The following is a 24,390-nucleotide window of genomic DNA, read 5'->3' as shown; positions in this document are numbered from 1 at the left end:
CCACACTGTCTGGAAACATGATGAAGGGGTGTCCATTGTCTGCAACCAGTATAATATACTCCTTGGCCATCATGGCACCTTGCACGAGCTCCACTGGACACATGGATGCTCACGTCAATGTTCCCCAGGGCATAGTAGAGCTGTCGCCAGATAGTCTCCGTCCCGCAGTACAGGAGTCAAGAACTGTTACCATAGAAGGCGACGGATTCACGCTCTCCCATCGGCATGCTGAAGAAGGTATCGGGATTTATCTGGCAATACAATGCTCTGCCACTGCGCCAACGTTCAGTGCCGATGGGCACGTGCTCATTTGAGTCGTAGTTGCCACTGTCGTGGTGTTAATGTATGGGTCGTCGGTTACGGAGACCCATCATTGGGAGTATTAGGTGCACTTTGTGTTAAGGCATACTTGTACTCTGCCTAGAATTAAAGTGTGATGCCAGGTCCGCCACAGTTCGCCGACTGTCCTGTTTTACCAGTCTGCACAGGCTATGAGGTCCGTAATCTGTAACGACGGGTCACCCAACCCCACGACGTCTGGACGTGGTTTCACCATGGATTCGCCACGTGTTGAAGACACTCGCCACAGCACTCCTCGAACGCCGGACAAGTCGTGCGGTTTCTGAAATGCTCATGCCGAGCCTCTGCCCTCCGTCAAAGTCAGGTAACTTCCACTCCTTCGCCACTCTACACACGGACAGGATGATCACTGATACTACACGTACTGTGGTGTGTCTGAGTAGCAGTCGTTCCTCTCCAGGTGACGTTGCTATCACCTGGATGCATTTATATCTATAGTAGGTCGATGGTCATAATTTTCTGGCTGATAAATGTGTACAACATGAAGAGACAATGACAATCCTAGGACGCAGTATGTCAACATAAAATGACAGATGCCTCTGTCCTTCCACCCAGCCTCTGAAGAAGATACTGAAGAAAATGCATAATACGAGCCAATGAAGCGACAGCTAGTCTTGAGAATCACGTCATGTTAGGGACAGGCGGAGCAACGAGGGAAAATTCAGGATCTAGGGAGATGTAATCGAGTTGTCTCTCTAGAGCACACTGCTCAGCCATCCCAGCTCCTGTCGCCATCATGATGGACTACGAGGTCTGAAGATGATCTACGTGCAATAGATCGAAACAGGTCACCAGTTTAAATCGAATATTTATAAATAACACTGCTTTTAGCAAATTTTATTGATATACCTAAGACCGCTGTTTTTCTAGAACAATGTTCCAGAAAATATTTAACGCAACTGGTTATTTTTGTTGAAGCATTTTCAGAGTGTACGCGAGTGTTCAAAATGGTTCAAATGGCTCTGAGCACTATGGGACTCAACTGCTGAGGTCATTAGTCCCCTAGAACTTAGAACTAGTTAAACCTAACTAACCTAAGGACATCACAAACATCCATGCCCGAGGCACGATTCGAACCTGCGACCGTAGCGGTCTTGCGGTTCCAGACTGCAGCGCCTTTAACCGCACGGCCACTTCGGCCGGCTTGTACGCGAGTGTATCTTCAAGTTCGTGGTACAATATTCGAAACTCACATTGCTATCTACATAGTTAATACGTTCAGTATATTCTGCTGCAATGCTAACGGTGAGCGTGCCGCTGTGTACTGTCGAAAGATGTGTCTGATGTAAACTGTGTATCGCTCCCATTGGATATTAATGAACCCACAAATGTAGGAAGCACATATCATTTCGTAAAGCACCATGTAAACAATGCAGTCACATACCTCAACGAAAGCGATACCAATACACCGAAACAATACGAGGTGCACTCACCAGCGACTGCAGTCTCAAACTTCATCACTTTCCACTAATGTCATCCACAAGGTAGATTTGTGGCGTGGTATACTGAATAGGGACTCAGACTTTATTCTTGTGGAATCCAAGCTGTTCTATGTGGCGCGTGAAACGTACCACAGCTCAAGGGTGTGAAAGTCCGTCACATGAGCTCGACCATATCTACTTTTATTTATTAGCACTTGCGCGGAACTGCTCCGTTGGCTGGCCATTTGGGCCAAGTGCGGTCCGTAGAGAGCGACACTACTCGGAAACCCCGATTCACTCGCAGACAACCGGATCTGCTGACCAGATCTAATAGGAATTCGAGAGGAAAAGAGCTCAAGGCCGGTTTTAAAATCGGACGAGTCACATAAAAAGATGACCGTTTTCTTTCCGCTATGTTTTTCGAATTCGAATTGTACTCCTTTTCTCGCGAACATGCATTCGTTGCAACCTATGACTGTGGAATTCTTTGACTTTCCTACTGAATAATAAACTTATTGTAAGGTTTATGACGGTACCACTTTCCTGTTGTCTACAATGTACGGGAGACTGTAGAGTACATTAAAGGAATCTTAATGCCTATGGTGTGCGTCGATGTTTGCGGAAATATAGGAAATCAAGGACATTGGTCTTAACTTTTACAAGCGCTGAAGCAGGGTACTTAAAAGAAAGTATCACACATTCCTGCTGGAGTTGGTATTGGCGAAAACCAGAAGAAAAATGCGCATCATTTTGTGTCCGGTAACCAACACCCGCTGGGATATGGACCTTTTTACTTTTGACGAGTAATGTGTACTATTCAGCGGAGTAGGCCGTAAGCTGAACGATAAATTACCACCGCTATTAGAGAACGCTACCCTCAGAGAAAGATAACGACTGTAGTTTATGCACGACGGATCAGCACACTATTTCCTGTGAATCGTGCGACAGTACCTCACCGCAACACTGCATGCGCGATGGATTGGTCGAGGAGGTCATGTAGGATAGCCTCCCTGTTAATCAGATGTGAATCCTTTGGATACCTGGCTACGGGAACATTTAAAGTGGTTGATGTGTCAAGTGGAAATGAACATGACGCAATCCGAATGGAGCCAGATGTATTTGGAAAGGTCATGATTCACTGCGAAGAAGGGCTGAAGCACGAACCAGCATGTGTGGTAACCACATACAACACTACCTGTAGTGTCTACTTCTAAATAACAGACAGATGAGAATGAGGAGGCAGATTGAGTCATATCTCCAAAGGCATTTGATTCCAGACATATCATTATAGGAACTTTTCTTCTCGTTTTGACCTGTAATACCTCCAGAAAGACTATAAAGACTATGTGATACCTTTCTTAAATACCCTGTAATAAATACAAGGGCAAGCTTATCACGAATAAGTCCCTCACATCTCAGCGATGCCTACAGAAATACTGCTCTTCACAACATTTTTCTAGTCGCCGATGAAATACGACATATTAAAGGTCTTATTGTTTCTGTTATAAAATGGCGCTGAAAGATCTCATCAGTCATTACAATAGACTCTAGAAATTATTCTCCCTCTTTGTTGCGGCGAAGTAGTAATGAACTATCGACCGCACTGTCTTTGATTATTATCTTGACAATGCTACGCTCACTCTCTTTCCGATACTTCACCTGATGCTTAATTATAATGTCTGTGACACTTACCTTTGTATTTAGCCTGACAATAACTACTGTTCTGGGTGCATCGATGAGATTCAGCATGTGTGGCAGCGCAGTCTGCATTACATGCTTGTCAAGAAGTCGGCTTTGGGATAACAGCAGTTTCATATTCAGTGTAGCAAAGGACCCGTGAAAATAATAGCTTTATACTTCTCCGTATCGTGAAGGTGTTTAGAAAATAAAATTCTCAGTCTGTTTAAACCAAGATTGTGTATACTAAAGGATTGTGTGGAAATACCAAATTGTCAATGCTGATAACTAATAACGTATCCACATTATTTTTAGATGGTGATGGTTTCGGATTTAAGAAATTTCTCAAAAGTAGTGATGTAATAGTGGCACAGCTTTATGCCAATGTTCTTCATTGAAACTACCAGACATGCCACAAAGCTTAATTAGTCATAATACTAAACACAGTTTCACAAAGTTCATGTAGTAACGGTAGTCACGCGTCCGTAAGTGATTCTTAAGGGATGTATCAGTCCTGGTAACAAGTTACATGGCCACATTACTAATTTGGAGGCCATTGTTTAGAGTTTTAAGAAATTTTACAAAAATAATGATGTAATAATCACACAGTTGTACGACGGTATTTTTCATCTGAACTATCACTTTCAATCGTACAACAAACCATGCTCATCTACTTCCATTCACAATAAAAAATAACATTGTTAAGGAAAAGATACTATGATGCCATAAATCTCTATTAGTTATCATACGAACCATGCTTACACAATAATAATATACACTGTCTGAAATGCAAATATCTACACCATGATGCACTAGTCTTACGTTTATCAGACTTGGTGAAGGTGTTCATCATATTACCGGTTTTAATAATTAAACTTTAATTCCAGTCGGACTGATATCCGCTACAAATATCAGTTGTATTCGTTATGACATGGAAAAACTACATCCAAATGTCATTTTGATAAATTTATTGCCCTTCCTGAAATGTCTGAGGTGTTATTTCATAAAACTGTTGGGTGGAGGCTGGTATGAAATTATACGTCTCCCTATGAAATCCTAGACATGTTCTCAGGCTTACAAATCAGGAGATCTGGCAGGCCAGTCAAGGGTCCCTATAATGCTCAATGTTTTTATAGCTAGAACTGCAATATAGCTTCTTGCATTTTACTTCTGGAGTGTACCATTTGGTATCGTCGTCACGAAAAGTACGAGAACTTGTCGGGTCCGCAGGAGGATCACATAATCACATTAACACAGCATTTTAGCAGTTCATTTGGTCCCCATCTTCTGTCAAGAATAAAGCGCCTGTGCTGGAAAGCCTCGCAGCTGCCTCCTATCCCAGAGCGAATATACAGCGCACCAGTGTTGAAAATAGGGCACTCTAGCTTCACAGCTTTCTCACCTGAAGATGGCGGCCACATGGGTTGCTGAAATATAATGTCAAAATGACTGCATGATGCGACAAGAAAATTACCAGTTAATACACCCTCAATTTACACAAGTGTAATGTGCTGCGAATACATAGAAAGAAAGATCCTTTATCATTTAGTTACAATATAGCAGGTCAGCAGCTGGAAGCAGTTAATTCCATAAATTATCTGGGAATAGGCATTAGGAGTGATTTAAAATGGAATGACCATATAAAATTAATCGTCGGTAAAGCAGATGCCAGACTGAGATTCATTGGAAGAATCCTAAGGAAATGCAATCCGAAAACAAAGAAAGTAGGTTAAAGTACACTTGTTCGCCCACTGCTTGAATACTATTCACCGGTGTGGGATCCGTACCAGTTAGGGTTGATAGAAGAGATAGAGAAGATCCAATGGAGAGCAGCGCACTTCGTTACAGGATCATTTAGTAATCGCGAAAGCGTTACGGAGATGATAGATAAACTCCACTGGAAGACTCTGCAAGAGAGACGCTCAGTAGCTCGGTACGGGTTTTTGTTGAAGTTTCGAGAACGTACCTTCACCGAGGAGTCAAGCAGTAAAATGCTCTCTCCGCGAAGATACCATGAGGATAAGATCAGAGAAAATAGAACCCACACAGAGGCATACCGACAATCTTTCTTTCCATGAACAGTACGAGTCTGGAGTAGAAGGGAGAACCGATAGAGGTACTCAAAGTACCCTCCGCCACCCGGTGGCTTGCGGAGTATGGATGTAGATGTAGATATAGACGAAAAAGAAGGAAAAGCGACGCACCATGAAGAAATTATCTGATTGAGACAGAGAAATAGATAGATGTGATTCCATGCACAGACAAACAAATGATTACAATTTCAGAAAGTACTGACCAAATGAATAAAGAGTTGGTCCACCTCTGGCCATTATAAAAGCTTGGCACTGATTGATACAGTTGTTGGATGTCCTCCTGAGGAATATAGTGCAAAGTTTGTCCAAGTGACTCGTTAGCTCGTCAAAATCTCGAGATGTTTGGAGCGCCCTACTTATAACGCTCAAAGTTTCTCAGTTGGGGAGAGATCCCGCTCTCTCTCTAGACAGACTACGGTTTGACATGCACGACGACAAACAGTAGAAAATCTGGCCGTGTGCGGACGGGCATTTTCTTGCTGGAGCCTGACCTGGAATCTCATTGGCTGGAGCAGAGTTGTCTTGAGTGATGAGTCCCGCTTCGAACTGAGGCTTGATGACTAGTGAAGATTATCTGGAGACGCACTGCTTAGCGATGTGATACCAACCTGACTGTAGCCTACCATACAGCCCGACAATCTGGAATGATGGTCTGGGGCGCCATTTCTCTTCATAGTAGGACCCCTTTGGTTGTAGTTCGGTGCACCTCTACAGCTCAGCGCTACATCGACAATACTCTACGCCAAGTTTTCTTACCCTTCATGGCAAGCAATCCTGATCTTACATTTCAGCAATACAATTCCCACCCACACACGGCGAGACTTTCTACGGCATGTTTTCATGCTTGTCAAACCCTAAGATCGCCGGATCTCCATCCAGTTGAGAACATTTGGAGAATTACGGGCCGGCCCCTCCAATCATCTCGGGATTCTGACGATCTACGGCGCCAGTCGGGCAGAATTTGGCACGATACCCCTCAGGGCATCCAACAACTCTATCAATCAATTCCAAGCGGAATAATTGATTGCATAATGACCAGAGTTGGACCAACGCGTTACTGACTTGTTCTATTCGTGAAGCTCTTTCCCTTGAATATATCAACTAATTTTTGTAACAATTTTGGTATTTGTTTGTCTGTGGATGCACATCATATCTACCAATTTCCGTTCCATTTGGATAACTCCTTCGTGGTGCGTATTTTCTTGTCTTAGAGTGTACACCAGGAAGAGATGAGGCATAATACTCCTGCGTTCTCTCTTGTCAATGATACGACCGTTCTAAAAGTCTGCAAGATGGTGATAAATTACGCATACACTTCTTCATGACATTCCGTCTTGCCATCTATTCCTGAAACTTTCCAGTAACGTTAGAAACTCCCACGAGTCATCATGTAATCACACCATCGTTCATCTATAGGATTGGATTTTTGCTGTACTAGTGAAAATACTGAAAAGTAATTTCACGTAGATATGCAATTTTAAACAATATACCCACAAGCAGTTTCGTTTCCTTCGGTCAAGCTTTTAATGATGTAACGCCTTTCATTTCCGGCAGTATAGTAACGGGGCCATGCATCCGTAAAAACTGAAGCTCTTTCCGACACCTTAGCTGATTGGTCAGCGCGTCAGACATGCAGCGGGCCCGAGTTCGATTCCCGGCCGGGGTGAAGATTTCCTTCGATCGAGGAGTGGTTGTTATGTCATCCTAATCACCATTTCGTCACGATCGACGCGCAAGTCGCCCAGTGTGGTGTCAAATGAAAGAACTTGCTACTCGGCGACCGAACTTCCCCGGGTGGGTTCAAAATGGCTCTGAGCACTATGGGACAGTTCTGAGGTCCTCAGTCCCCTAGAACTTACAACTACTTAAACCTAACTAACCTAAGAACATCACACACATCCATGCCCGAGGCAGGATTCGAACCTGCGACCGTAGCGGTTGCGCAGTTCCAGAACGTAGCGCCTAGAACCGCTCGGCCACCCCTGCCGGCCCCCGGGTGGGGACTACCGGCCATCAGTGCCATACGATCATTTCATTTCATTGAAGGTCTGCTCTGCTGTGTCCTTACCCTGCAACTTGTTTGCGTTGGTAACGTTTTTTAATTCCATTCTTCCTTGAATGTCTTTGCCAGCCATATGTCACGCTTCACAATCGACTTTTACTCATACGCTTCTTTTCTTTTGTTACACCAATACATCTCTAATGTAGGACATCACATAAGAACGAATAGGTCACTTAATTCAAGACTCACGGAATGATTCGACATCTTGACTTTGGTGATGATTCAAGCAGTTCATTTTTTATTTGCATTTAATCTAGTAATGTAAAAAGGCCTTTACAGTTTGTTCGGTAACCTACAAGTGCGTTGATATAGATGCGTGGTTGACCAGTCGTGTCACATGTGATTAAGTTTCTTTTTCCGTTTTTGTCTTTTTAAGCTGTTGATTTTTGTAGTGTTTCAGTTTTTCACCACAGCAGGTAGAGGTTTCAAGGGAAAAATAACGTATGGATGCTTAACGCGTAGTTTGTGTATCAGATTTTTACAGAAGTGCCTCATGTGACAAATAAAAGAATTTTGTGGCATTAAAGCCCATTTTTCATAAATATAGAATTTTTATCGTATATGCAGTTACCGGAGGATGGTTTATTTCACAACAGGTCTGGAAACGATTATAGGTAATCACTGTCACTGCTTCATGATATACGGAAAAAAGCTACCATTCCCTTGTCTCTTGACTTCATAAATCGTTTCGAAAATTGTAAGTAAAATCAACGACACCGAAGTACACTACTGGCCATTAAAGTTGCTACACCACTAATATGTGCTACAGACGCGAAATTTAACCGACAGGAAGAATATGCTGTGAAATGCAAATGATTAGCTTTTCAGAGCATTCATACAAGGTTGGCGCCGGTGGCGACACCTACAACGTGCCGACGTGAGGAGAGTTTCCAACCGATTTCTCATACACAAGCAGCAGTTGACCGGCGTTGCCTGGAGAAACGTTGTTGTGATGCCTCGTGTAAGGAGGAGAAGTGCGTACCATCACGTTTCCGACTTTGATAAAGGTTGGATTTTAGCCTATCGCGATTGCGGTTTATCGTATCGCAACATTGCTGCTCGCGCTGGTCGAGATCCAATGACTGTTAGCAGAATATGGAATCGGTGGGTTCAGGAGGGTAATACGGAACGCCGTGCTGGATCCCAACGGCCTCGTATCACTAGCAGTCGAGATGACAGGCATCTTATCCGCATCGCTGTAACAGATCGTGCAGCCACGTCTCGATCCCTGAGTCAACAGTTGGGGACGTTTGCAAGACAACAACCATCTGCACGAACAGTTCGACAACGTTTGCAGCAGCATGGACTATCAGCTCCGAGACCATGGCTGCAGTTACCCTTGACGCTGCATCACAGACAGGAGCGCCTGCGATTGTGTACTCAACGGCGAACCTGGGTGCACGTATGGCCAAATGTCATTTTTTTCGGACGAATCCAGGTTCTGTTTACAGCATCATGATGGTCGCATCCGTGTTTGGCGACATCGCGGTGAACGCACATTGGAAGCGTGTATTCGTCATCGCCATACAGGCGTATCAGCCGGCGAGATGGTATGGGGTGCCATTGGTTACACGTCTCGGTCACCTCTTGTTCGCATTGATGGCACTTTGAACAGTGGACGATACATTTCAGATGTGTCACGAGCCGTGGCTCTACCCTTCACTCTATCCCTGCGAAACCCTACGTTTCAGCAGGATAATGGATGACCGCATGTTGCAGGTCCTGTACGGGCCTTTCTGGATACAGAAAATGTTCGACTGCTTCCCTGGCCAGCACATTCTCCAGATCTCTCACCAATTGAAAACGTCTGGTCAATGGTGGCCGAGCAACTGGCTCGTCACAATACGCCGGTCACTACTCTTGATGAACTGTGGTATCGTGTTGAAGCTGCATGGGAAGCTGTACCTGTACACGCCATCCAAGCTCTGTTTGGCTCAATGCCCAGGCGTATCAAGGCCGTTATTACGGCCAGAGGTGGTTGTTCTGGGTACTGATTTCTCAGTATCTATGCACGCAGATTGTGTGAAAATGTCGTCACATGTCAGTTCTACTATAATATATTTGTCCAATGAATACCCGTTTATCATCCGCATTTCTTCTTGGTGTAGCAATTTTAATGGCCAGTTGTGTAGTTAGACGATGTTAACACAATGTCACTACGAGCTATGATTTCTCCTTCCTCTGCCGCTCATTCAGTGCAGGACAGGGGAAAAAACCAAGAGGGAAATAAGAATGTCGAGAAGTCTCGCCGGCACCTTCTGCGCAACTGGTAAGGTCGGACCTTCTTGTCTCGTCTCGGCGAGTCATTAATTATTCCGCGCTCTCTGGAAAGTGGAGCAAGGGCGGGCAGAGCGGAGTGCGGGCCAGCGAGAGTTCAGAAAACTTCTGCCTGGACCTCTGCTCTGGCTGGCAGTTCTCAAGGCGCCGCAGACCTCTGCCTGACATTCTGTGACAGCAAATGACTTTCAGAACACAGCAGGGGAGGGAGATTAGAAGATCGGCGAAAGAGATCCTCCGGGTGGGTGACTCAAGAACGAGGTGACTGGCCAAGCAGCTTTCGTCAAAAACGAAATTTTAACTTACCCCTTACAACGTGACTACTCTGACAGTAATGTAACGAATGAAATTCACAACCGGATCAGAAAAGGTAGCATAATTTCTACAGGAAAAAGACGAAGCTTTTTGTGTTATTCAAATGAACAGGGAGCATATGCAAACAGCTGTCAAACACCTGCAAAGGCTGTGAATTGTTGTTGCAGGCGGTCTAGTTGTAAATCCCACTTACTGCCCTTTCACCTCACTGTGTAGAACACTGGGTGTTGGCAGCTGTGATGCTGTACATTGTCCGTGCGAACAACTGGAACAACTGTTGGTGCTTCTATTCGAGCTGTTGTGTAATTTTTCGTATGGCCAGAGCTGATGATGAAACGTTTCTTGCTCTTCGAGATGCTGGTCACTCGGTTTCAAGAATATATATGAAGATAGTAACTGTTCTCGTAAGAACAGGTACCATTGATGACCGTGCAGCTTCTCTGGAATAAACGATAATTAATTGAAAACCTCAGCTGCCGACAAGTTATGTTGATATACCTCGATGGGGACAGCTGAAGATGTGTGCCCCGACCGGGACTCGAACCCGCGATCTCCTGCTTACATGGCAGGCGCTCTATCCATCTGAAGCACCGAGGACACAGATAAATAGCGCGACTACAGGGACTTATCCCTTGCACGCCTCCCTTAAGACCCACATTCCCAACTGTCCACTATCTAAGTACGTGATGTACCTAATAGAATGTGGGTCTCACGGGAGGCGTGCAAGGGGTAAGTCCCTCCAGTCGCGCTATTCACCTGTGTCTTCGGTGGCTCTGATTGATAGTGCGTCCGCCATGTAAGCAGGAGATCCCGGGTTCGAGTCCCGGTCGCGGCGCACATTTTCAGCTGTCCCCATCGAGTTATATTAACAACATCTGTCGGCAGCTGAGGGTTTCAATTTATTATCATTTAGTTTCAAGAATTCCAAGTAAGGAATGAGGACGTTTTCCGCTGAATCGGCGAGGAAAGGAATGTATGGAAAACACTGACATGAAGAAGGGACAGAACGATAGGACATTTGTAAAGACATCAGTGAAAAACTTCCATGGTACTACAGGGAGCTGTAGAGTGCCAAACTGAAAGTATTGGAACGCATCCAGCAAATAATTGAGAATGTAGTTTGCAAACGTTACTCTGAGGTGAAAAGGTTGGCACAGGAGTGGAATTCATGGCGGGACGCATCAAACCACTCGGGAGACTGATCACTCAAAAAGAAAAAACAAAAAGTATAGTTCCTCATTGCAACTTTCGTGACTCGTTCTAGACACTATCCTTGCCCTTGCGTCAGCCACTCGGCTAGACTTCAGTACAAATAAAAATATGTACGTAATTAGAGTAAGATGTAAGTGACGAGTCGTTTGGTCTCGGGGGTCCGGCACTTCACCAGGTCAGCTCAAATGTCTCACTTCCCCTATGTGGCCTCCTAATGAGAGGCTCATTTGTCCTCGTGGCACTGCCTGGTATCTCGACAGCAGAGAGAGAGACAGCAAGTTCCCGTAGGTTTTGAAGAGGTATCCGAATCGATATTGAACCACTTTACCAGAGGTTTGGGGCCGGTGGCATCCGCTGCACTGACATGGTTGTTTCATCTCCTGAGCACTTTACGCATTTTAATGCTCAAACATGCTCCAATAATGGACCGGATTTGTGACTGATTTCCTAATACACTGCTGGCCACCGTAAATGCAACACCCTGAAGGAAGCATCCGAATCAAGTGAAATTTACACCATGAGTTTGCAGCGATGAGATATGCAACTGATTAGAATTTCAGCGCAGACGCACATCACGCGCGCCTGTGGCGCCACCTCATAGCGCCATTTAAGGCTTGGCGATTTAGACGAGTGTACGTTCGGCACGTGTGTTTACCTTGTGGTTGTTTCACAAGACGATCAGCTATGCCTCGTAGACAACAGCGAACATCTTTTGATCAAGTATCCGAGTTCGACAGAGGAAGGATAGTGGCTTACCGAGATTGTGGATTATCATACAGAGAAATCGCTAGTCGTGTTGGACGAAACCAAACAACTGTAATGCGGATATGTGACCGTTGGATGCAGGAGGGTACGACGGACCGACGTGGTCGATCGCATTCACCTCGGTGCACCACTGCACGTGCTGATAGGCAAATTGTGCGCATGGCAGTGACGGATCGCTCAGTGACATCCCGAACCATAGCACAACACATTGCGTCTGTAACGCATCATCCAGTGTCTGCGCGTACCATTCGACGCCGTTTACAGCAGAGTGGTCTGTCCGCAAGACGTCAATTGCTTCGTCTACCATTGACGCAGAACCACAGACATCTCCGTCGCCAATGGTGTGATGGCAGACGGATGTGGACGGCAGAATGGAATGACGTTGTCTTTACTGACGAGACACACTTCTGTCTGCAGCACCACGATGGTCGGATTCGAGTGTGGGGACACCGTGGAGAGAGGATGCTGGACAACTGCATTATGCACCCCCACACTGGTCTTGCACCGGGTATTATGGTATGGGGCGGTATTGGATATTACTCTCGCACGCCTCTAGTACGCATTGCCGGTACTTTAAATAGCCGGCGCTACATATCCGAAGTGCTGGAGCCAGTTGTCCTTCGTTACCTTCAGGGCTTTACCACAGCCATATTTCAACAGGATAATGCGCGACCACACGTGGCACGCATGGTCCAAAGGTTCTTCGTCAATAACCAGATTGAATTGCTTCCCTGGCCGGCTCGCTCTCCGGATCTTTCGCCGATAGAAAACATGTGGTCCATGGTTGCTCAACGAGTGACCCAGATTACATCCCCAGCTGCCACACCAGATGATCTTTGGCAACGTGTGGAAGCTGCTTGGGCTGTTGTACCCCAGGAACACATCCAACGTCTCTTTGAATCAATGCCGAGACGTGTGGCAGCGGTGATCTCCAACAATGGTGGCTACTCTGGCTACTGATTCTGGCAGGAACCACATGTCACAGACGTCTGTAAACGTAATCATTTGATACTTGGTCAACATGTTATCTACAAAATAAATTTTGTTGTGCTACCTCTTGTCTTTCTTGGTGTTGCATTTACGGTGGCCAGCAGTGTAGATAGGACTGAAATATCGGTATTAATAGAACTAAGCCCTCACACACAAAAGTAATTTCAGCAGTACTTAAAGGAGTGTTGCAGGGCTTCATGTATATGGATGTGTGTGTGTGTGTGTGTGTGTGTGTTTGTGTGTGTTTGTGTTCCACATCTCCTCCTAAACCATTGCACCAGGCAACAATCGCATCATAGTTCAGTAGAGATATGTGACAAATCTTCCACTTCATGCATGACCTTTAGATGTATTACTTCTGTGCTACTAATTACATTTGCACACACCAAAAATGTAGACGTTCGTTATGTACTATTATTCACGTTATTGTAATTGTAATAGCTAGTTATGTACCCATAACATCTTAGACATTGTGCTTTACGTATAATCAGGTATGATTTGTTCCGTCGGAATACAAATACATAGCAGAAACTATGATAGCATAAGGCGTGGGCATCGTGGGTTTACAACGCTGCTGTTTTTGTTTGCTCGTGCGAATTATGTAACCTGCCGAAACCAGAGGACCGAAATCTGGTTTCTACTGCTCAGGCACAATTGATCCCTTCCTACATCTCCAACTTTGTGCCCCGTCACTCAATGGATGTACCCAACACTTTACGTAGAACTTGTGTAACAACAGCACCAGGAACTAACACGCGCAAAGGTCGTCTCTGGGTTCCCAACCTGGAATAAACAAAGCTGGAACGGAATATCACTTTTTCTTATTTTAGTAACCACATTCCACCTGTAAGACATTTCAATGATCTTTGTGGAACCACTATTTATGTTATACATGCCATTATTTACACCAAAGTGGATAGGTTGCAAATCGTTCTTTTGCAGGGGAGACCGACACTAATGAAGCAAGGTAATTGATAACAACATCTCACCAATGTTGTGCAGCACAGTAATCCAATCTTTCCGCTAGTGTGCAAGTGCCAAAGTAGAAGTCTCGTGCGACCGCCACTCTCGGGTGCTCAGGTCGACGTGCTTTCGTGAGCGGTATTCTCTTCTGGTCAGCTCACACAAAGAATATTTGTGCCAGCCAATCAAGAACCAGTACTTCCTTCTACGCTACTTTACCTTTTAATGTATTTATACATTAATTTGAAAAAGTAATCTGTGTTTCCAGATGCCTCTATGGGAGACCGATTCTGGCTGCCTGTGTTGTATTCGCCTGCTAGCTGATTCTTCTGCACAGCAGGCGGGCTGTGCGGGCAGCTGCCTGCCAGGAGGAGGGAGCTGAACAGGTTTCAACACGGAGATGTTTCCGTCTATGGTCTGGGTTGTTTACCATGGAATTACACGTCGCCTCCACAGCATCTGGGGGCACCAGCCTCGCCGGTACAGGCAGTGTGTCTGTCGAAGTAGAGTGTGCTGTCGGCAGTGCACTATTTTGCTACGCTAGGTCACGTGCACTCGCAGGACCACATGGATATCGATTCGCTCCCATATACTAGGCCGACGCAGGACGGTACAAAGTGGGTTATGCCATATTCCTCAAGTTAATAGTACCAGCAATTCCGTGCAGCCGCATCAGCAGTTCAATCTCAGAGCTGTAAGTTGGCAGTACCAGAAGATTCGTTGGTTGGTTGGTTGTTTGGAGGAAGAGACCAAACAACGAGGTTATCGGTCTCATAGGATTAGGGAAGGGTGGGGAAGGAAGGCGGCCGTGCCCTTTCAAGGGAACCATCCCGGCATTTGCCTGGAGCGATTTAGGGAAATCACGGAAAACCCAAATCAGGATGGCCGGACGCGGAATTGAACCGTCGTCCTTCCGAATGCGAGTCCAGTGTGCTAACCACTGCGCCACCTCGCTCGGTTAGAAGTTCCGTCTCAATGCTCTGTGCCGGGAGACTCGGCCACGTTGATAGTGATCTGGCAGCACGTCAGCTGTAATACGCCTGTAGTGCCGGCTCAGTAACGTCCAAGGATTTCAAGTCACCGTCTAGCACAACTCTGGGGTTTGTCAAGGAGAGATATTCCTGTTGCAAGTAGCAGTTGTGTGGATATTCACCCAAGGACATTACAACTAAGTTTAGTATTGTTTATAAAGTTATTATTTTAGAAGTGTCTTCGATTAGTGCTCAGGTCGAACATTTATAATATTAGAAGCCAAGATCGTTTGATGAGAAACAGTTTATTTCAGAGCTAATTTCGACATTAACTAGCTGCCATCCTCAGATTCTCAGATCTCCGGGTCTGAAGACGACCGATAGTTTCTGTCGAAACTGGTCACGAATTAAACTATTTCACATCAAGCTATCTTGACTTCTAATATTATAAATTACAACATTAACTCGGCCAAATAACATGTGTAAATTATACACTGAAGCGCCAAAGAAACTGGTTTTGGCATGCATATTCAAATACAGAGATATGTAAACAGGCATAATACGGCGCTTCGGTAGGCAAAGCCTATAAAAGACAAGTGTCTGGCGCAGTTGTTAGATCGGTTACTGTAGGTACAGAGGCAATTTATCAATATTTAAGTGAGTTTGAACGTGGTGTTGTAGTCGGCGCATGAGCTATGGGACACAGCATCTCCGAGATAGCGATGAAGTGGTAATTTCCCCATACGAACATTTCACGAATGTACCGTGAATATCAAGAATCCTATAAAACAGCAAATCTCCGACATCACTGCGGCCGGAAAAAGATCATGCGAGAATGGGACCAAAGACGACTGAAGAGAATCATTCAGTGTGACAAAAGTGCAGTTCTTCCTCAAATTGGTGCAGGTTTCAAAGCAGGGCCATCAACAAGTGTCAGCGTGCGAACCATTCGACGAAACATCATCGATATGGGCTTTTGCAGCCGAAGGCCCTCTCGTGTGCCCTTGATGACTGCATGACACAAAGCATTACGCCTCACCTGGGTCTGTCAACACCGACAATGGTCTGCTGACGACTGGAACCATGTTGCCTGGTCGGACGAGTCTCGTTTCAAATTATATCGAGCGGATGAACACGTGCGGGTATGGAGACGACCTCATGAATCCATGGACCCTGCATGTCAGCAGGGGACTGCCTAAGCTGGTAGATGCTCTGTAATGATGTGGGGTGTGTGCAGTTGGAGTGATGTGGGACCCCTGATACGTCTAGGTACGACTCTGACATGTGACACGTACGTAAGCACCCTGTCTGTTCACTAGCGTCCATTCTTGTCACTCGTTCATTCCGACGGACGTGGTCAATTCCAGGAGCACAATGCGACACCCCACACGCCCAGAATTGCCACAGAGTGGCTCCAGGAACACGTTTCTGAGTTTGCACACTTCCGCTGGCCCAGGTAGGAGCGTTATTGAGCATATCAAGGATGCCTTGCAACGTGCTGTTCAGAAGATATTACCATCCCCTAGTACTCTTACGGATTTATAGGCAGCCCTGCAGGATTCATAGTGTCAGTTCCCTCCAGCACTATTTCAGACATTAGTCGAGTCCATGCCACGTCGTGTTACAGCACTTTAGAGTGCTCGCGGGGGCTCTACTTGACGTTAGCCAGGTGTATCAGTTCCTTTGTCTCTTCAGTGTATATATCTTGAACGTAATAAATAGCTATTATATTAAATTCGACATGCACGATGTAAAAGAACGGCTGTGGTACGTAAGCCTATTTCCTTTCGTACTCGTATTTTTTAGGTGTGCAAGACTAGCTCGACCATTGACCCCCACCATAGGCAACAAAAGGTTTCGCTTAGCGCCAGTACGATACTGTCCTACGCCTTAGCTGAGTGGTTTCGTGTCCTCCAGTCACTTACAGCTCGTCTTCTTGCCTGTCTCCGACCTGAGAACTTAACCCCTCAATAGATGATGGTAGTATAAATAATAAATTAAAGCATATCCGTGAATTTTTTCTTGACATCAGATTTTTTGGGGTTGATATTCTTTCCCAGGCGCATCTCTGTGTCAAAACGCTGTTATGTCGCTGGACGTTTCCATATCGCGCTTCTTCTTGATCGCCAGATGGAGGCTGGAAGGTTGTTTGGTCCGATGCCAGCCTACCGATTTTTCCGACAGAAGTGGTTTCCTCGTGGTACCAAGTCGTTCACAACATTTCCCCCGCCGAGCTCGACTTATTTGCATTGACCTTAGTTGGGCAGACCGATGCAGACGTTGCTGTGAAACGGATACTTTATGTCATCGGTTGTTCGCCTGCGGACACAGATATACGGGTTGGCTCCGCCGAGAATTGGACTTTCCTTTCAGGACGACGGGGTGGCAATCTCCAGTGAATGGTTGGTTCTGAGCACTATGCGACTTAACTTCTGAGGTCATCAGTCGCTTAGAACTTTGAACTACTTAAACCTAACTAACCTAAGGACATTACACACATCCATGCCCGAGGCAGGATTCGAACCTGCGACCGTAGCGGTCGCCCGGTTCCAGACTGTAGCGCCTAGAACCGCACGGCCACTCCAATCTCCACTGAGATTCTCCCGCATTCCTATTCGACCTTCTTTCCCAGAATGAAGAACAATACGGTTATTTGGCTTGTCGGGAATTATGTTCGTTATGTGGTGGGCAGCGGGTATGACCTGGACGCTTCTGCCTTTTCCCAATGTATGGTTAGATCTCATTGGACATTGCGAAAGATGCCACGCTACCGCAAGCTTTTTGCGAGTACGGTATACCTGGTATTTAATCGTCAAGGTTTTGGATGAAGTGTAGAGCCCTTTTCTGTTCGTATGTTCCATTTTTGTACTTTCGTCACGGTCTCTTTCCAGGTGTACTGTTAGACAATATATATCATTTTTGTGACCGATGTAATCCCACTTCCCCGGACGAGAAATAAAAATCAAAAATTAGCTCCCCATACCCCAAAGATTTCCCCCAAGTCCCAAATTCCCAGAAAAGTGAATAAGCGACCAAAGTTCCATTTATCACTATTATTATTATAATAACAAGTAATTAAATAGGAATCTAAGACTTGACAAATTAGCAATCTACGAAAGAAAGGTTAAATTTCAGTAAAATTAAAATCAAAATCATAATAAATTGCAAAATTAGCGTAAATTTACATTCGCAAAGTAGAACCAACGATCCCAAAGTATACTCCGAGTGAGTACTCTTTGGGAATCGTGAGTAATAACTAAGTATGATTCAATGCATTGTCACTACGTTAAGAGAGTTAGCCGAAGCAGGTCATATACACTCCTGGAAATGGAAAAAAGAACACATTGACACCGGTGTGTCAGACCCACCATACTTGCTCCGGACACTGCGAGAGGGCTGTACAAGCAATGATCACACGCACGGCACAGCGGACACACCAGGAACCGCGGTGTTGGCCGTCGAATGGCGCTAGCTGCGCAGCATTTGTGCACCGCCGCCGTCAGTGTCAGCCAGTTTGCCGTGGCATACGGAGCTCCATCGCAGTCTTTAACACTGGTAGCATGCCGCGACAGCGTGGACGTGAACCGTATGTGCAGTTGACGGACTTTGAGCGAGGGCGTATAGTGGGCATGCGGGAGGCCGGGTGGACGTACCGCCGAATTGCTCAACACGTGGGGCGTGAGGTCTCCACAGTACATCGATGTTGTCGCCAGTGATCGGCGGAAGGTGCACGTGCCCGTCGACCTGGGACCGGACCGCAGCGACGCACGGATCCACGCCAAGACCGTAGGATCCTACGCAGTGCCGTAGGGGACCGCACCGCCACTTCCCAGCAAATTAGGGACACTGTTGCTCCTGGGGTATCGGCGAGGACCATTCGCAACCGTCTCCATGAAGCTGGGCTACGGTCCCGCACACCGTTAGGCCGTCTTCCGCTCACGCCCCAACATCGTGCAGCCCGCCTCCAGTGGTGTCGCGACAGGCGCGAATGGAGGGACGAATGGAGACGTGTCGTCTTCAGCGATGAGAGTCGCTTCTGCCTTGGTGCCAATGATGGTCGTATGCGTGTTTGGCGCCGTGCAGGTGAGCGCCACAATCAGGACTGCATACGACCGAGGCACACAGGGCCAACACCCGGCATCATGGTGTGGGAAGCGATCTCCTACACTGGCCGTACACCACTGGTGATCGTCGAGGGGACACTGAATAGCGCACGGTACATCCAAACCGTCATCGAACCCATCGTTCTACCATTCCTAGACCGGCAAGGGAACTTGCTGTTCCAACAGGACAATGCACGTCCGCATGTATCCCGTGCCACCCAACGTGCTCTAGAAGGTGTAAGTCAACTACCCTGGCCAGCAAGATCTCCGGATCTGTCCCCCATTGAGCATGTTTGGGACTGGATGAAGCGTCGTCTCATGCGGTCTGCACGTCCAGCACGAACTGAGGCGCCAGGTGGAAATGGCATGGCAAGCCGTTCCACAGGACTACATCCAGCATCTCTACGATCGTCTCCATGGGAGAATAGTAGCCTGCATTGCTGCGAAAGGTGGATATACACTGTACTAGTGCCGACATTGTGCATGCTCTGTTGCCTGTGTCTATGTGCCTGAGGTTCTGTCAGTGTGATCATGTGATGTATCTGAACCCAGGAATGTGTCAATAAAGTTTCCCCTTCCTGGGACAATGAATTCACGGTGTTCTTATTTCAATTTCCAGGAGTGTATTTGAATGCTCGTACATGTAGGCACGCTTAGATTGTTTTTGAGATTGAATAATTGCGATCTGTTAAGACGCAGTAACACGATCTTCTGACTTCAAATATCACGGCATTAGAAATCGAACGGAGGACTTTTACCTACTGGAATAAAGTGTATTTTTAACTAGATAATTGAACTAAACATTACTTAGTGATTTAGGCAACGAACACTGATAGACAATTTTCATTCATAATAGCCAGTGGTTTATGGAACTTGAGTGATAGGTCTGAAGCATCTAATTTAAATCCCCCCAACACCCGGGAAAGTTTTCTTCTCAAGGCTCGGTTAGGAAGTGACTGATATTGTGGAATAAAACACCCTCTCGTGCCAAGTCATGCATTTGTGATTTAAAATTCTATCAAATTATTGACTTGAAACTCCCGAGTAATAATCACGCGCAGCGATAATATTTTACTGTAGCGCTCGGCGCTTGTGTAGAATCTTTGACTCAAATAACAAGCCCACTGTTACAATTTCTTAGATACTTGAAATTACGACCAGCTTGTAGGGAATATCTTGGGGATGTGACTGTATTGGTTTTATTATTAATATTTCATCATTAATCAGTTAAACATCGATTACGAACGATTAATTACGATTCTTGGTGAAGTAAATATCTCACGCACGTCGACATTTCGGTTCAGTACTGTTATTTTGTGTAACGTCGTCTTCGTATCTTGATAACGATCTCAACACTCTACCGACTGTCGCCGAGTTTGAGCCGAGGCCAAGTACAAATCAAACCAAATCATCAAGAAGAAGAGGCGTTATACCCTCTTCGCCTTGTTTTATTTTTTTTCTGTTTTATTAATAAAAATAGAAAGGGGTCAGTGTGTGACCGGCATGCACTGGACCCGGGTTCGACTCCCGGCTTTGTCGGAGATTTTGTCTGCTCGGAGACTGGTTGTTCTGTTTTCCTCATCATTATTTCACTATCAACGGCACGCAAGTCGCCCAGTGTGGCACCAAATGAAAAGACTTGCAACGCGGCTGCTGAAGTTTTCCAGGTGGAGACTCCCCATAAGTATCCTACGAACATTTCATTTCAGCCCCGTCACTCGCCTCCCATTGTGCAGCGTTTCAGTGGGCCATGTTCAAAGAGCTCTTCGGGCTTTTTAAATCTTTTGTGGGCATCAACCTACCTGCCCGTCTGCTACTTTCCTTTCAGCTCCAGTATTCAGTGCACGCACAGCACCAAACATTAAACCTTGTCTCTCCTTAGACACGTGTCGTGGTCTTTTACAAAGTGTCCAAAGCACAGTAAGCTGCTAGCGTCAGCAGTAGGCGCCCTTGTGCTGGCTGGAGGCCCGCCCCGTCTGTTGGCCGCTGGCTGGAGCGCGGCCTACCGTAGTTCCAAGCTCCAGCCCGGCGGCGGCGTTCGCCGCTGATTGCGGCCATAGGACAAAGGGCCCGGCGGCCGGTGGCCGGCCGCGGCCATTTAATTAGATATAGTGCAGGCGCGCGTCCGCCGCACTCGTTTCCCGCCGTAATCTACAGCCCCTACCCCAAAGGCCCACCGTAGCGCTGTAGCCGAGCGCCCACCGTCCACTTCCTATCTCGATGGAGTGCCCCTTTGACTGCTAGCGCGACCTACCGCCGTGATTCATGTACAGATTGGCGGCTGATACGGATAAGCCGGATGCGACAGTAACGTTCTGCAGTAGCACAGGAAGTGTCAATAAAATGGAACAGCTTCTCGTGTTCACCGCTAATATTTCACAAACTGCCCTTTTCAACATATTTCTACGAAAGTTAAAATCTACATCTACATCTACATGACTACTCTGCAATTCACATTTAAGTGCTTGGCAGAGGGTTCATCGAACCACAATCATACTATCTCTCTACCATTCCACTCCCGTACAGCTCGCGGGAAAAACGAACACCTAAACCTTTCTGTTCGAGCTCTGATTTCTCTTATTTTATTTTGATGATCATTCCTACCTATGTAGGTTGGGCTCAACAAAATATTTTCGCATTCGGAAGAGAAACTTGGTGACTGAAATTTCGTAAATAGATCTCGCCGCGACGAGAAACGTCTTTGCTTTAATGACTTCCATCCCAACTCGCGTATCATATCTGCCACACTCTCTCCCCTATTACGTGATAATACAAAACGAGCTGCCCTTTTTTTTGCACCCTTTCGATGTCCTCCGTCAATCCCACCTGGTAAGGATCCCACACCTCGCAGCAATATTCTAACAGAGGACGATCGAGTGTAGTGTAAGCTGTCTCTTTAGTGGACTTGTTGCATCTTCTAAGTATCCTGCCTATGAAACGCAACCTTTGGCTCGCCTTCCCCACAATATTATCTGTGTGGTCTTTCCAACTGAAGTTGTTCGTAATTTTAACACCCAGGTACTTAGTTGAATTGACAGCCTTGAGAATTGTACTATTTATCGAGTAATCGAATTCCAACAGATTTATTTTGGAACTCATGTGGATCACCTCACACTTTTCTTTATTTAGCGTCAACTGCCACCTGCCACACCATACAGCAATCTTTTCTAAATCGCTTTGCAACTGATACTGGTCTTCGGATGACCTTACTAGACGGTAAACATCTGCGAACAACCTAGGAGAACTGCTCAGATTGTCACCCAGATAATTTATATAGATCAGGAACAGCAGAGGTCCCAGGACATTCTGGGTTGTTAGGCCGCGTCATGTTCCTTCTAAAATGTTCGACGTTTCGACCTCTCTCCTGGGATCTTGCTCAGGATCTTTTTGTGTCCACTACCGCTAGAACACTGTCAGAGACGAGTGTCGCGTCCACTTATAAAGGGGGAATTTTCTGGCGTTCGTACTGGAGAAGTGGTAGTATTGGTTAAAATTCATATGGCTACCATTGGTGGGCCATAGTCATAGGCTAATACAGAAGAAGGGGCGTTGGTAGCTCATCTCCTGTGGACACCAGTGGCAGCCATCGTCATTGGATAGAAAGGCACTATTTCACACTTACGCTGGAGAAGGGTTATCGGTTGAAATGCCTGCTACCGCTATTGGTTGGTCATCAGTGGCTAGATTCGAAACGGACAGAGCAAGAGAGGGGGAATGTTTACCCAAAATATTATTGTTCGCCGAGGTAATTTGCAGCGCGTTGTTTATGCCGCTCACACACCGCGGCCGCGTATTTACTTCCTTGATGGCGGGGAGCCACGATGCCGGAAGCCTATAGCTGACCTCTCTATTGAAATTAGATGCATTCTTAGAAATTTCAATCGCTTCTCTAACCTTTCTTCTATAAATATTTGTTTCTTTAGCCAGTACACGTACGTTATTAAAATCTACGTCAGAGCCACAGTTCTCGTGATGTTCCGCTACTGTTCTTTCTGCTAGGTTGCTTCCTTGTCCGTTTGCCTGTTCGGTAAAAATTTTGCCATTGATTTTAAACTAACTTTCCGGTGAGCGGTTCTTGTTGCTGTAGACTTCAGTCCTAAGACTAGTCTGATGCAGCTCTCCAAGCTACACTTTCCTGTGCACGCCTGTTCATTTCCATGTAACTACTGCAACCTACATCCTTCTGAGTCTGCTTACTGTATTCATCTCTTCGTTTCCCTATACGATTTTTAACCCAGAACTTCGTTCCAATACGAAACTGGTGATCCCTTTGTAACGTCTCTTAGCAAAACACATATTATATGTGGTAAAAAAATGGATAAAAGAATAATTGAACTGGATGATTGTAATTGCGTGGACAACGATTGTGTGAACTTTATGTAATAAAGAGAATGCATTATGTGTCATGTTTTGTTCTTGTATAGAATTATGTACTGATTTTTTTAAAGATAATATCTGTGTCGGCGATTACTGAAACCGCCACAGACGATACTTATTAAATATCAAACAAAGATGGGAATATGTAACAACAAGTATAAATAGTAGTGACCGAACATTAATTTCTCTGTCGTCTTCTTGGAGTTACGTGAGTAGGAAGAGCCTGTGACGTTATATCGTACGCTTGCGTAGCATTCTTTTGTCAAGATTGAGAGACTTACGCCATTAGGTACTGATTTGTAAAGGTGTGTAATAATTTTATCTGTTTAAATGTTTTGAATAGAATTACTTAGTGAAAACTTGCAGTATGATTTGTAATAAGCTTGCCTGGTATTTTATCTCATCCTTTTAAGACATTTTCAGCTATTTAAATATTATTCGTGGTGCACAGCTGCGCTACGAACGAACGAGCCGCTGCCGCGGCGCATTCAAACGGCATTAAATGAAACCAATCATACCGCAAAGAAGCGGACAGGTAATTGAAATTAAAATTATTTCTTTCAGCTTTCGGAACTGCGGGACAGAGCAGCAGATTTTATGATTTGTTTTACAGGTGGACGCGGGCTGCGGAAGATATATTATTAACAGTGCAAAAAGATAATTTACCTTCATAACATAAAAGAAATCTTGCTGTGCGTAGTACTGGTGTGGCAAACACTATAGTAAAAACATCTTTTTCTCTGATAACAGTCTCATGTTCTCGTTTTAGTCGTGGTACTTAGTGGTGTTTTACTGTTAACAAAA

At 45.6% G+C, this 24,390-nt stretch overlaps 1 protein-coding gene across 1 annotated transcript in view; it reads right to left on the bottom strand.

Annotated features, from left to right (window-relative positions):
- LOC124606491 overlaps window positions 1–1,818 on the bottom strand; it is a 286,812-nt gene extending 284,994 nt beyond the window's left edge. Inside the window, exon 1 of the mRNA XM_047138473.1 lies at window positions 1,794–1,818. Within this exon, the coding sequence (XP_046994429.1) occupies window positions 1,794–1,818 (25 nt within the window). The remainder of the gene's footprint in view (window positions 1–1,793) is intronic.
- Window positions 1,819–24,390: the final 22,572 nt, after the last annotated feature.

Source organism: Schistocerca americana, chromosome 3 (genome assembly GCF_021461395.2).
Source record: "Schistocerca americana isolate TAMUIC-IGC-003095 chromosome 3, iqSchAmer2.1, whole genome shotgun sequence".
Lineage (NCBI taxonomy): Eukaryota > Metazoa > Arthropoda > Insecta > Orthoptera > Acrididae > Schistocerca > Schistocerca americana.
This window is presented reverse-complemented; position numbering and strand designations above follow the sequence as displayed.